At 52.5% G+C, this 12,922-nt stretch overlaps 1 protein-coding gene across 1 annotated transcript in view; it reads left to right on the top strand.

Annotated features, from left to right (window-relative positions):
* The first annotated feature begins 1,288 nt into the window (after nt 1-1,288).
* The window catches only part of LOC139250436 (zinc-binding protein A33-like), a 13,929-nt gene continuing 2,295 nt past the window's right edge, over nt 1,289-12,922 (top strand). The window contains exons 1-5 of the mRNA XM_070872838.1: nt 1,289-1,782; nt 1,874-1,969; nt 2,063-2,296; nt 3,628-3,650; nt 3,750-3,865. Of these exons, the coding sequence (XP_070728939.1) occupies nt 1,372-1,782; nt 1,874-1,969; nt 2,063-2,296; nt 3,628-3,650; nt 3,750-3,865 (880 nt within the window). The 5' untranslated portion in view covers nt 1,289-1,371. The remainder of the gene's footprint in view (nt 1,783-1,873; nt 1,970-2,062; nt 2,297-3,627; nt 3,651-3,749; nt 3,866-12,922) is intronic.

Here is a 12,922-nt window from a genome sequence, read left to right as displayed (position 1 = left end):
GACTACCTGATTTCCCATCATGCCTGGGCAGCCATTTTGTATGTGGCCACCTTTAGTCTTATATGAGTTTAAATATCCAGCAGGTGCCTAATGCCTAGTTTTATATATATATTTCTAATCTCTACAACAGTAGTGTTTACATACATAACACTTCACGCATCAGTTGATGTTTTTTTTAACTGACTCAGCGTCCCTGGGAAGGATCCACTGAGCACAGAGGCCTGTGTTATGGAGTTGCCTGGGAGGACCCGGCCTCGACAGAAAATCCACTGCATCTTGTCTCCAGACTTCCTCTGCAAATAAACACTCCGGAAACAGGTGGGCAACCGCCTCTGCCCCAGGGGTATATGTCAGCTGTGGCTCAGGGGTAGTGCGCTCACCTCTAGGTCAGAAGGTCGCTGGATCCGCTTTCACTCCAGACACTTGCTCACATTATCCGGGCTGATACTCCAGTGCAGTGCTGAGGGAGCGCTGCACTGTGAGACGTGAAACCCAGGCCCAGTTTGCCCTCTCAGGTGGCCCTCAATAATTCCAGGGCTTTATTCGAACATGAGCGGGGCAATTGTCCCCGCTGTCCTGGCTAACATTTATCCGCAGATCCACACCTAAAAACAGATGTTTCATTGCTCTTTGTGGGAGCTTGCTGTGCTCAAATTGGCTGACGTGCTTCTCTGCATTACAACAGTACCTACACATCTTCAAAAGTACTTCGAGCACTTTAAAGCGCTTTGGGACGTCCTGGGGTCTTTTCTGTACCTGTCACCTGATATCACTCCTTGACATTTATCGCAATTTGTGTTTTAGGGTGAGCGGCTGCAATCATTAACACATAAGAACATAAGAATTAGGAACAGGAGTAGGCCATCTAGCCCCTCGAGCCTGCTCCGCCATTCAACAAGATCATGGCTGATCTGGCCGTGGACTCAGCTCCACTTACCCGCCCGCTCCCCGTAACCCTTCATTCCCTTATTGGTTAAAAAAAAACACGATTCAGTTTATGGATCTCGATCTCACACCGTGTGTCACCAGAGTGTTTGTAGGCTGCAGTGAGTTCGGATTGGAGCAAAGTGCACTGTAATCTCCATCCCCGCCCATCTCCGCCTCCTCCCTCCCTCCTCCCACTGCCAACACCCCATGGACTTTCACCCTCTCGGCCAGGGTTCAATTAGTCGCCTCCGTGCTCCAATCCTGTTTGTCCTTCAAACTGCTCTAATTTTTGTCTCCCTGTGTAAAAGTCGACGGGACATACACTAGTGTATAATAATAATTCCCTGAGTATTGCAGTGAATTCATCGGGAAATCACTGAACTGAATTCAGCAATAACATCAAAACTGAAAGCAGTTTGAATCAGGAAGTGCTGAAACTCAATCATGGCTTTCAGTCAGCAGGAGCAGAATTTGACCGAAGAAATAATTTGTCCCATTTGTCTGGATTTTTTCACCGATCCAGTTTCATTGGAGTGTGGGCACAACTTCTGCCGCTCCTGTATCACACAGTGTTGGGAAAAGAAGGAGACAAACTCCTGCCCGGAATGCAGGGAGGAGTTTCCGGAAATAAACTTCAGGATAAATCGGGTCGCAGCGAATCTGGCCGAGAAAGCTCGAAAATTAAACCTAACTCCCAAAGAGAAGGGAAGTAAACTTCACTGTGAGGAACATCAGGAAGAACTGAAGCTGTTTTGTGAAACTGACAAGAAACTGATCTGTTACACTTGTGTAGTTGCTCGGGAACACAGAGAGCACCACTTCATGCCCATTGAAGAAGCTGTTGGACTCTACAAGGTAAAAGGGAACAGGTTTGATCACCTGATTATTTCAACGCATTTCCGTGGTTTAACACTTTTATTCTGTGCTTTTTCTCTCCCAATCCCAGGATAAGCTGAAATCTTCTTTAGATTCTCTCACAGAGAAGAAATTGGCGGCTCAACAGACAGAGTTAAAACAGAAACAGCAGATTTCCGGAGTTAGGGTAAGGTCTCCCTGAGCTGATTTTCTGGGATCTCGGTTAGTTTTGTTCCCTTTATCGCGGTACGTTAATTACGTTTCACATTTCATTTGCTAGGAACAGTCGAGCAGTCTGCAGAGCCGCATCACATCCGAGTTCGCTAAAATGCACCAGATTCTCACTGAGAAAGAGCAACGTTTCAGCCGAGATCTCAGGGAACAAGAGTGGCAGATTCTAGAAACAATGGAGAAAAACCTTCGAGTAATTCAAGAGAATTTAAATTCTATTCAGGAGGAGCTCTCGAACTTGCAGAAACAGATGGAGCAGAAAGACGGCCTGATATTTCTGAAGGTGAGGGATTATATTGTGGGTCATAGGAACATAGAAAATAGGTGCAGCAGTAGGCCATTCGGCCCTTCGAGCCTGCACCGCCATTCAATGATTTCATGGCTGAACATGTAACTTCAGTACCCCATTCCTGCTTTCTCGCCATACCCCTTGATCCCCCGAGTAGTAAGGACTTACATCTAACTCCTTTTTGAATATATTTAGTGAATTGGCCTCAACAACTTTCTGTGGTGGAGAATTCCACAGGTTCACCACTCTCTGGGTGAAGAAGTTTCTCCTCATCTCGGTCCTAAATGGCTTACCCCTTATCCTTAGACTGTGACCCCTGGTTCTGGACTTCCCCAACATCGGGAACATTCTTCCCACATCTAACCTGTCTAAACCCGTCAGAATTTTAAACGTTTCTATGAGATCCCCTCTCACTCTTCTGAACTCCAGTGAATACAAGCCCAGTTGATCCAGTCTTTCTTGATATGTCAGTCCCGCCATCAGTGAAACTTTCCACAGTCACAAAAGAACTGAAATAAATGCAGCATTTACTGAAAAATTTGACACTGATTGAAACCGACTGTTCTGTCTATTCCGGGGCGGTTCTGTTGTTGTCACCCAACTAATCAGCTCCCACACCGTCTGCAGAATCCCGGGAATGCCTGCGACCTCTCGGGGATGAATTGTCATGATCCTGATAACTTGCTCTAATTATTTCCCTGCTGCGCAAGTTTAATATTTTCCTGGACCTCACATTGCAATCCAGTTCCAGTTCCATGTTGTGAGTGTGTGTGTGTGTGTGTGTGTGTGGCACGGTGGGTGTGAGTGGCACTGATGTTGAGTTCCAGTATCTGACACAAAAATCAGGGTTTTCAACTACTTCAGTCATAAAATGCTGCACCAGAAAAGGCCCATTGTGCCTCTTTGAAAGAGCGATCCAAATAATCTCACTCCTCCTGCTCTTTCCCCATAGCCCTGCATTCCCCTTTTTCCGGTGTATATCCAATTCCCTTTTGAAAATTACTATTAAATCTGCTTCCTGCACCCTGTCAGTCAGTGCCTTCCAGATCATCGCAATTCATTGTCAAAAAATCCCCTGAAATTTTTTCCAATTATTTTCAAAATTTGTGAATGTGAATCCCCAGCTCTCTCTGTCCCTGCACACCATTTAGAAATTTGACCATTTAGTTTGCAATGTCTCTCCTCATTCTTCCTTCCAAAATGCGTCACTTCACACATCTCTGTGTTAAATTGTACCTGCCGTGTTTGTTCATTTCACCAGCCTGTCTGTGTCCCGCTGAAGTCTCTTACTGACCTCCTCACTGCTTGTGTTTTATTTATTTTAGGAGGAAGTTTGTCGGAAGGGGAGGTAGGACATGGTCTTTACTGAAACTCTGCACAGTTTGGTCAAATAACTCAGAAAAGTGTTCGTGGTCAATTTATAACGTCAGCTGTGTAATATTTACAGGAACAGTGAGGACAAGCAAGCACTGTTAGTAGCAGGTGGCGCCCTGCCTATCGGAAAGTTCAACGGCCCTTTACAATACACAATGTGGAGAGACATGATAGACGACATTAACCCTGGTAAATCTCCTATCTTCCTTTTCCTGATGTATTAATCCAGATGAGAAGGGCCTAAACCCGAATTAAATGATCACCGATGTCCGTGTCTAGTCTGCAAGTCAGGATAGGGGAGGGCTTGGGGTGATCTTACTGAAGTATTCAAGATCCTAAACCGCAGAGAGAAGATACCCATCCACAGGTTGAACACAGTCACAGAGTCGACAACAAAGTAGCGATAGCCTCAAACTCAGAGAATGGCGGGAAAATATAGCCGGGGGAAGGAGATAGGATGGTAGGGGGGGGGGGGGGAGTTGTGGGGCAGAGGGGCAAAGCCAAGGAGCAACCAGCAGCGGGCAGGACAATTCATGCCCCTCCCGGCCACAGAGAAACTGTTACACACAGAATAAATAGAAAGAACCTGTTTGTATATCCGACCTTTCCCTAAGCTCTTTACTGACAATGAAGAGTTTTTAAAGTGTAGTCACTATTGTAATTTAAGGAACACCACAACCAATTTGTGCACAGCAAGCTCCCACAAGCAGCAAAGTGATAATGACCAGATAACCAGTTCTCATGATGTTGGTTGATGGATAAATATTGTCCAGGACACCGGACGGAACTAACTCCTTGCATCATTCCCTCTGGGAGTTCCAGCAGTCCCTTTAAGGACCACAGGTTGGGCCATTCTACAGACTGTTCCACTGGGCGGGACTTGCACAGCTCACGCACCGACCAATGGAAGACCAAGATTGCACGGGGGTCCCATGTACATTCTGGGATCCGGTTTGCATAAACTAATGCGGCTTCCCCCATGTTTAGCGCGGGAATGCTGGATTCCTATTTCGTGGCTGTGGCATAATTTCCCGCAGCTGGGAACCATTGGGAAGCACCGTGGAAGTTCCTGTCTCGTTACTACTTCGTTTACGCTGTGAATCCTGGCGATAGTGAGACATAAATCATTCCCAACTACTGTATGCGGAGAGTATGGGAAGTAAGGAAGGCATCGTTGGCTGAGGATATGGGCAGCTTCAAGGGAGAGTTTGATAAGAATCTGGCAAAAACTGTGAGCCCAAGTTGGACTGAGCTGCCTGGGCTTGGAGAGTGGAATTGTGAAGGTTGGGGAGAGGGGAGGTCGAATTTGGACACACTGCCCTATATCACAGCAGAAAATACACTTCAAAAGTAATACACTGTGTGAAGCACTTTGGAACATTTGTCAAGAACATGAGAAATGTAAGTTTCTCCTTCAGATGTAGTTGCAGTGTATTTATTTCCAACACATTCCTTATACTAGACTCTGTCTTACCTGTGAAATATTTTATTCACAACAGTCCTTTCCCTGTGGCCTTTGGAAACAGATGCTTAAACGGTAGTATGGAACCAATCTCTCCACCCCCCCCCTCTCTCCCCCGCCCTCTTTCCCTCCCCCATACTGTCCCCACTACTCCCTCTCTCCCCATCCCCCCGCTCTCCCTCCCCCCCTCCTCCTCCACACGCTCCCCATCCCTCCGCTCTCCCTGTTGTGTATGGAGAAAGAGTCAGACTGAACACTGTGAGCTCAAAGTAACGTGTGACCGTAGTCTTTTATTGCAGGTCTCCAGAGTGCCTCTCCAACCTATGAGACCTCCTTAAATACCTGTGCTCCCAAGGGATTATGTGATCCCTTGGGACTCCAGGGGATCAGCCCTCTGATAGCTGTACAGAGTAAATACAAGTTTACATATACAACAACACTCCTCCCCCCCCCCCCCCCCAGTGTCAATAGTGTAACTATTTACAATGTGAGTCGATCTGGGGCCCTTCTTGCCCTGGTTGATCGTCTCGGTGTGAAAGCTGGTGTTGTTGAATCATTTGTTGGACCCTCGCTGGGCTGCTGTGCAGCTGGCCTTGCTGGGCTGCCTGGTGTGTTGGGCCCTGCTGGGCTGCTGTGGATGATGGGTTCTGCTTCGTGGTCAACCGTGGTGCCGGTTGCCACTGATGTGTAAGTTGGGGGATCAAATAAGGTAGGGTCCAAAGTGGGTTGCGCAGGGCAGTGCGTGAATCTGAGTTTGATTTGGTCCAAGTGTTTCCGGTGAGTCCATTTAAAAGTTTGAGCCGAAACACCCTGCTCCCCTCTTTGGCCACGAGTGCTAGGAAGCCACTTGGGACCTTGTCCATAATTCAATACAAATACAGGATCATTGATTTCAAACTCGCGTGACACATTTGCGCTATCATGGTATGCACTTTATTGAAGCTGCCTGCTCTCTACCTGTTAATGTAAATCAGGGTGAACTAACGAGAGCCTTGTCTTAAATGCTCTTTTCATGAGCAGTTCAGCAGTAGGGATCCCAGTGAGTGAGTGGGGTCTTGTACGGTAGTTAAGCAGGACTTGGGATAGGTGAGTCTGCAGTGAGCTTTCAGTTACCCTCTTCAAGCCTTGCTTGATGGTTTGCAATGCTCTCTCTGCTTGACTATTGGACGCTGGTTTAAACGGGGCAGATGTGATATGTTTGATCCCGTTACAGGTCATGAATTCTTTGAACTCAGCACTGGTAAAACATGGCCCGTTGTCACTCACCAGGACATTGGGTAAGCCGTGTGTGGCAAACATGGCCCGTAGGCTTTCAGTAGTGGCAGCGGACATGCTACCGACACTATCTCACATTCAATCCACTTGGAGTACGCGTCTACAACCACAAGGAACATTTTACACAAGAACAGGCCTGCATAGTCGACGTGTACTTTAAACCACAGTTTGAAGGGCCAAGACCATAAACTTAGCAGCGCCTCCCTGGGTACATTGCCTAACTGCGAGCATGTGTTACATCTGTGAACGCACGACTCTAAGTCCGCATCAATACCAGGCCACCACACGTGGGATCTGGCTATCGCTTTCATCATTACGGTGCCTGGGTGGGTACTGTGGAGATCATTGATGAAGGTGTCTCTGCCCTTCTTGGGGACCACTACTCGATTGCCCCACAGAAGGCAGTCTGCCTGTATAGACATTTCAGCTTTGCGCCACTGGAACGGCTTTACCTCTTCCTGCATTTCCACTGGGACACTGGACCAGATCCCGTGAAGCACACAGCTTTTGATTAGAGATAATAAGAGGTCCTGGCTTGTCCAGGTTTTGATCTGCCGGGCAGTGACGGGTGATGATTGCTCACTCTCAAATGCTTCCATAACCATGGCTAGATCTGCGGGATGCGCCATTTCCACCCCCATGGTGGGCAATGGCAGCCTACTGAGAGCATCGGCGCAGTTTTCTGTGCTGGCCTGTGGTGGATGGTGTAGTTGTATGCGGATAATGTGAGTGCCCATCTCTGGATGTGGGCCGATGCGTTGGTATTTATCCCTTTACTCTCGGAAAACAGGGATATAAGTGGCTTATGGTCAGTTTCCAATTCGAATTTTAGCGCAAACAGGTATTGATGCATTTTCTTTACCCCATAGACACACGCTAACGCTTCTTTCTCAATCATGCTGTAGGCCCTCTCAGCCTTGGACAGACTCATGGATGCATAAGCAACTGGTTGCAGTTTCCCAAAATCATTATCTTGTTGCAATACACACCCGACGCCATATGACGACGCATCATATGCTAGTACCAAACACTTACATGGATCATACAACACAAGCAATTTGTTTGAGCATAACAATTTTCTCGCTTTTACAAAAGCATTTTCTTGGCTTTTACCCCAAACCCATTCACCCCCTTTTCGAAGTAAGACATGCAGTGGTTCTAACAGTGTGCTGAGACCTGGTAAGAAGTTACCAAAGTAGTTCAAGGGTCCCAGAAATGACCGCAGCTCCGTCACATTCTGTGGCCTTGGTACATTCTCAATTGCCTCCGTCTTCGCATTGGTAGACCTGATGCCGTCTGTCGCAATCCTCCTTCCCAAGAACTCCAGTTCAGGCGCCAGGAAAACGCACTTGGAGCAACCTGAGCCCCACGCAGTTGAGTCGACTAAGAACCTCCTCCAGGTTCTGCAGATGCTCGACTGTATTCTGACCTGTGACCAAGATGTCGTCCTGGAAGACCAAGGTGTGGGACCGACTTCAGTAAACTTTCCATGTTTCTCGCCGCTGCCAATCGGATTCCAAACAGGCATCTGTTATAAACAAACAGACCTTTGTGCATGTTGATGCAGGTGAGGGCCTTCGATGATTCCTCCAGTTCCTGTGTCATGTAGGCAGAAGTAAGATCAAGCTTCGTGAACGTCTTTCCTCCCACCAGAGTTGCAAAGAGTTCGTCGGCCTTTGGTAGTGGATATTGGTCCTGCAGGGAGAAACGATTGATAATCACTTTGTAATTGCCACAGATTCTGACGGTGCCGTCTCCCTTGAGGATCGGGACGATAGGACTGGCCCACTTGTTCAACTCAATCGGTGAAATGATACCCTCTCTTTGCAGCCGGTCTAGCTCAATCTCTACCCTTTCTCTCATCATGTACGGTACAGCTCTCGCCTTGTGATGGATGGGTCCTGCCTCCGGAATTAGATGGATCTGCATTTTTGCTCCTTGGAATTTCCCGATGCCCAGTTCCAGCGTATGTTTCCCAGCCAGCTCCTGTCGAGCAGTGTGGGACCTCGCCCGGTACCATCCAGAGTGGTAACTTGTGCACCGCTCCATTGTAGGAGACCTTTACGGTAGCACTGCTGATTACAGAAATCAGTTCTTTTGTATAAGTTCTTAGTTTTGTGCGAACTGGCGTTAAGACTGGCCTTGAGGCCTTGTTGCACCACAACCTTTCAAAAGTCGTTTTGCCCATGATGGACTGGCTCACGCCTGTGTCCAGCTCTATTGACACCGGGAGTCCATTTAGTTCAACATTCAGCATTATCGGGGGACAATTCGTGGTGAATGTGTGCACCCCATGTACCTCTGCCTCCTCGTTCTGAGGCTCTGGTTCGCCGTGACCCTCTGTGGATCCGTCCTCTGCAACGTGGTGGTTTGCAGGATTCGCAGCTCGCCTGCACATACATTGGAGGTGTCCCATTGTTCCACAGCCCTTCTTTGAAGTGGCATGAATGGAAATGATGATCACCCCCGCAGCACCAACAAGGTGTTAATGGCCTTGCATTCATCACCCTTGATGGTGGACTCAGACATCTGCGGTCGTGTAGCTGCAGGTATGTGTGACCTGCCCTGTCCGTTACGATTCAAAAACAACATCACTTTGTTCACAGTACTTATAGCAACACTTGTGTGCTGAGATATTTGCTTCGTATTGTCACTGGTGGCAATGAACGCCTGGGCTATCGCTATGGCCTTACTCAAGGTTGGGGTCTCTACAGTCAAAAGTTTGCGAAGGATGGTTTCGTGGTCAATGCCAAGTATGAAAAAGTCTCTCAGCATGTGCTCCAAATGTCCTTCAAATTCGCAATGTCCTGCAAGGCAACGTAACTCACCACTTCCTGCCTTCAGACCTTTGTAGGTGTAGAACCGGTACCTCACATCAGAACGCTTTCCTTCGGGTTCAAACGCTCTCGGACCAGTGTGCACAAATCATCCTACGATTTCTCCGTGGGTTTCGCTGGAGTGAGCAGATTCTTCATGAGGCCATACGTTGGTGCCCCACAGACGGTGAGGAGGATCGCCCTTTGTTTGGCAGCGCTCTCTTCCCCCATCCAGCTCGTTGGCCACGAAGTATTGGTCGAGTCGCTCCACAAAAGTTTCCCAATCATCTCCCTCCAATAATTTCTCCAGGATGCCCACTGTTCTCTGTATCTTTGGGTTCGCTATCTGTATCTCGTCGCCAGTTGTTATGTATGGAGAAAGAGTCAGACTGAACACTGTGAGCTCAAAGTAACGTGTGATCTTAGTTCTTTTATTGCAGGTCTCCAATGTGCCTCTCCAACTTGTGAGGCCTCCTTAAATACCTGTGCTCCCAAGGGATTATGGGATCCCTTGCCACTCCAGGGATGAGCCTCTGGTGGCTGTACAGAGTAAATACAAGTTTACATATATGACACCCCCCTTCTCCCTCCCCTTCCTCACATTCTCTCTCCCCCTCTCCCCCACACTGCTCTCTCTCCCCTCCCACTCACTCCCCCCATCCCCGGCTCTCACTTCTCCATGTCCTTCTGCTTTCTCTGTTCCCCACCCCCGCTCTCTTTCCCTTCACCCCTGCTCACTCTTCTCCTGTCCTGACTCTGTCCCATCTCTATCTCTCTCTCCCTCCCGCCCACTCTCTCTCTCCCCCCCTCCCGCCCACTCTCTCTCTCTCTCTCCCCCCCTCCCGCCCACTCTCCCTCACCCCTCCCTCCCGCCTACTCTCCCTCTCTCTCTCCCCCCACTCTCCCCCCTCTCTCTCTCTCCTCCCCACTCTCTCTCTCTCCCTCCCACTCTCTCGACTATCTCTCTCCTCCCACTCTCTCGACTATCTCTCTCCCCCCCACTCTCTCTCTCTCTCTCTTCCCCCCCCACTCTCCCGGCTCTCTTCCCCCCCACTCTCTCTCTCCCCCCCACTCTCCCTCTCCCCCCCCACTCTCCCTGCTCTCTCCCCCCACTCACTCAGCTCTCACTCTCCCCCCTTCTCTCTCTCTCTTTCCCCCCCTCCCCCCACTCTCCTGCTCTCTCTCCCCCCCACTCTCCCGGCTCTCTCTCCCCCCCACTCTCCCGGCTCTCTCTCCCCCCCACTCTCTCTCTCCCTCCCACCACTCTCCCGGCTCTCTCTCTCCCTGCTCTCTCCCCCCACTCACTCGACCCTCTCACTCCCCCCACTCCCTCCTCACTCCCCCCCTCCCTCTCACTCCCCCCCTCTCACTCCCCCCACTCCCTCTCACTCCCCCCCACTCCCTCTCACTCCCCCCACTCCCTCTCACTCCCCCCCACTCCCTCTCACTCCCCCCACTCCCTCTCACTCCCCCACTCCCTCACTCCCCCACTCCCCCACTCCCTCTCACTCCCCCCACTCCCTCTCACTCCCCCCCACTCCCTCTCACTCCCCCCACTCCCTCTCACTCCCCCCACTCCCTCTCACTCCCCCACTCCCTCTCACTCCCCCCACTCCCCTCTCACTCCCCCCACTCCCTCTCACTCCCCCACTCCCTCTCACTCCCCCCACTCCCTCTCACTCCCCCCACTCCCTCTCACTCCCCCACTCCCTCTCACTCCACCCACTCCCTCTCACTCCCCCCACTCCCTCTCACTCCCCCACACCCTCTCACTCCCCCACTCCCTCTCACTCCCCCCACTCCCTCTCACTCCCCCCACTCCCTCTCACTCCCCCCACTCCCTCTCACTCCCCCCACTCCCTCTCACTCCCCCCACTCCCTCTCACTCCCCCCACTCCCTCTCACTCCCCCCACTCCCTCTCACTCCCCCCCACTCCCTCTCACTCCCCCACTCCCTCTCACTCCCCCCACTCCCTCTCACTCCCCCACTCCCTCACTCCCCCCACTCCCCTCTCTCCCCCACTCCCTCTCACTCCCCCCACTCCCTCTCACTCCCCCCACTCCCTCTCACTCCCCCCACTCCCTCTCACTCCCCTCACTCCCCCTCACTCCCTCTCACTCCCCCCACTCCCTCTCCTCCCCCCACTCCCTCTCACTCCCCCCACTCCCTCTCACTCCCCCCACTCCCTCTCACTCCCCCCACTCCCTCTCACTCCCCCCACTCCCTCTCACTCCCCCCACTCCCTCTCACTCCCCCCACTCCCTCTCACTCCCCCCACTCCCTCTCACTCCCCCCACTCCCTCTCACTCCCCCCACTCCCTCTCACTCCCCCCACTCCCTCTCACTCCCCCCACTCCCTCTCACTCCCCCCACTCCCTCTCACTCCCCCACTCCCTCTCACTCCCCCCACTCCCTCTCACTCCCCCACTCCCTCTCACTCCCCCACTCCCTCTCACTCCCCCCACTCCCTCTCACTCCCCCCACTCCCTCTCACTCCCTCTCACTCCCTCACTCCCTCTCACTCCCCCCACTCCCTCTCACTCCCCCCACTCCCTCTCACTCCCCCCACTCCCTCTCACTCCCCCCACTCCCTCTCACTCCCCCCACTCCCTCTCACTCCCCCCACTCCCTCTCACTCCCTCTCACTCCCCCCCACTCCCTCTCACTCCCCCCACTCCCTCTCACTCCCCCCACTCCCTCTCACTCCCCCCACTCCCTCTCACTCCCCCACTCCCTTCACTCCCCCCACTCCCTCTCACTCCCCCACTCTCCTCTCACTCCCCCACTCCTTCTCACTCCCCCCACACTCCCCGCTCTCTCTCCCCCCACACTCCCCCGCTCTCTCTCTCTCCCCCCACACTCCCCGCTCTCTCTCTCTCCCCCCCCACACTCCCCGCTCTCTCTCTCCCCCCACAATTCCCCGCTCTCTCTCCCCCCCACACTCCCCGCTCTCTCTCCCCCCCCACACTCCCCGCTCTCTCTCCCCCCCACACTCCCCGCTCTCTCTCCCCCCCACACTCCCGCTCTCTCTCATTCCCCCCACACTCCCCGCTCTCTCTCCCCCCCACACTCCCCGCTCTCTCTCCTTCCCCCCCACACTCCCCGCTCTCTCTCTCTCCCCCCACATTCCCCCGCTCTCTCTCCCCCCCCACACTCCCCGCTCTCTCTCCCCCCCCACACTCCCCGCTCTCTCTCTCTCCCCCCACATTCCCCGCTCTCTCTCATTCCCCCCCACACTCCCCGCTCTCTCTCATTCCCCCCACATTCCCCGCTCTCTCTCCCCCCCCCACACTCCCCGCTCTCTCTCATTCCCCCCACATTCCCGCTCTCTCTCTCTCCCCCCACATTCCCCGCTCTCTCTCATCCCCCCACATTCCCCACTCTCTCTCCCCCCCAACACTCCCCGCTCTCTCTCTCCCCCCACATTCTCCACTCTCTCCCCCCCCCCACTCCCCGCTCTCTCTCTCCCCCACACTCCCCGCTCTCTCTCCCCCCCCACACTCCCCGCTCTCTCTCTCTCCCCCACATTCCCCGCTCTCTCTCTCCCCCCACATTCCCCGCTTCTCTCTCCCCCCACATTCCCCGCTCTCTCTCATTCCCCCCCCACACTCCCCGCTCTCTCTCTTCCCCCCCACATTCCCCGCTCTCCTCTCTCGCCCCCACACTCCCGCTCGCAGCTCGCCGCCCCCCAA

Source organism: Pristiophorus japonicus, unplaced genomic scaffold (genome assembly GCF_044704955.1).
Source record: "Pristiophorus japonicus isolate sPriJap1 unplaced genomic scaffold, sPriJap1.hap1 HAP1_SCAFFOLD_371, whole genome shotgun sequence".
Classification (NCBI taxonomy): domain Eukaryota; kingdom Metazoa; phylum Chordata; class Chondrichthyes; family Pristiophoridae; genus Pristiophorus; species Pristiophorus japonicus.
This window is presented reverse-complemented; position numbering and strand designations above follow the sequence as displayed.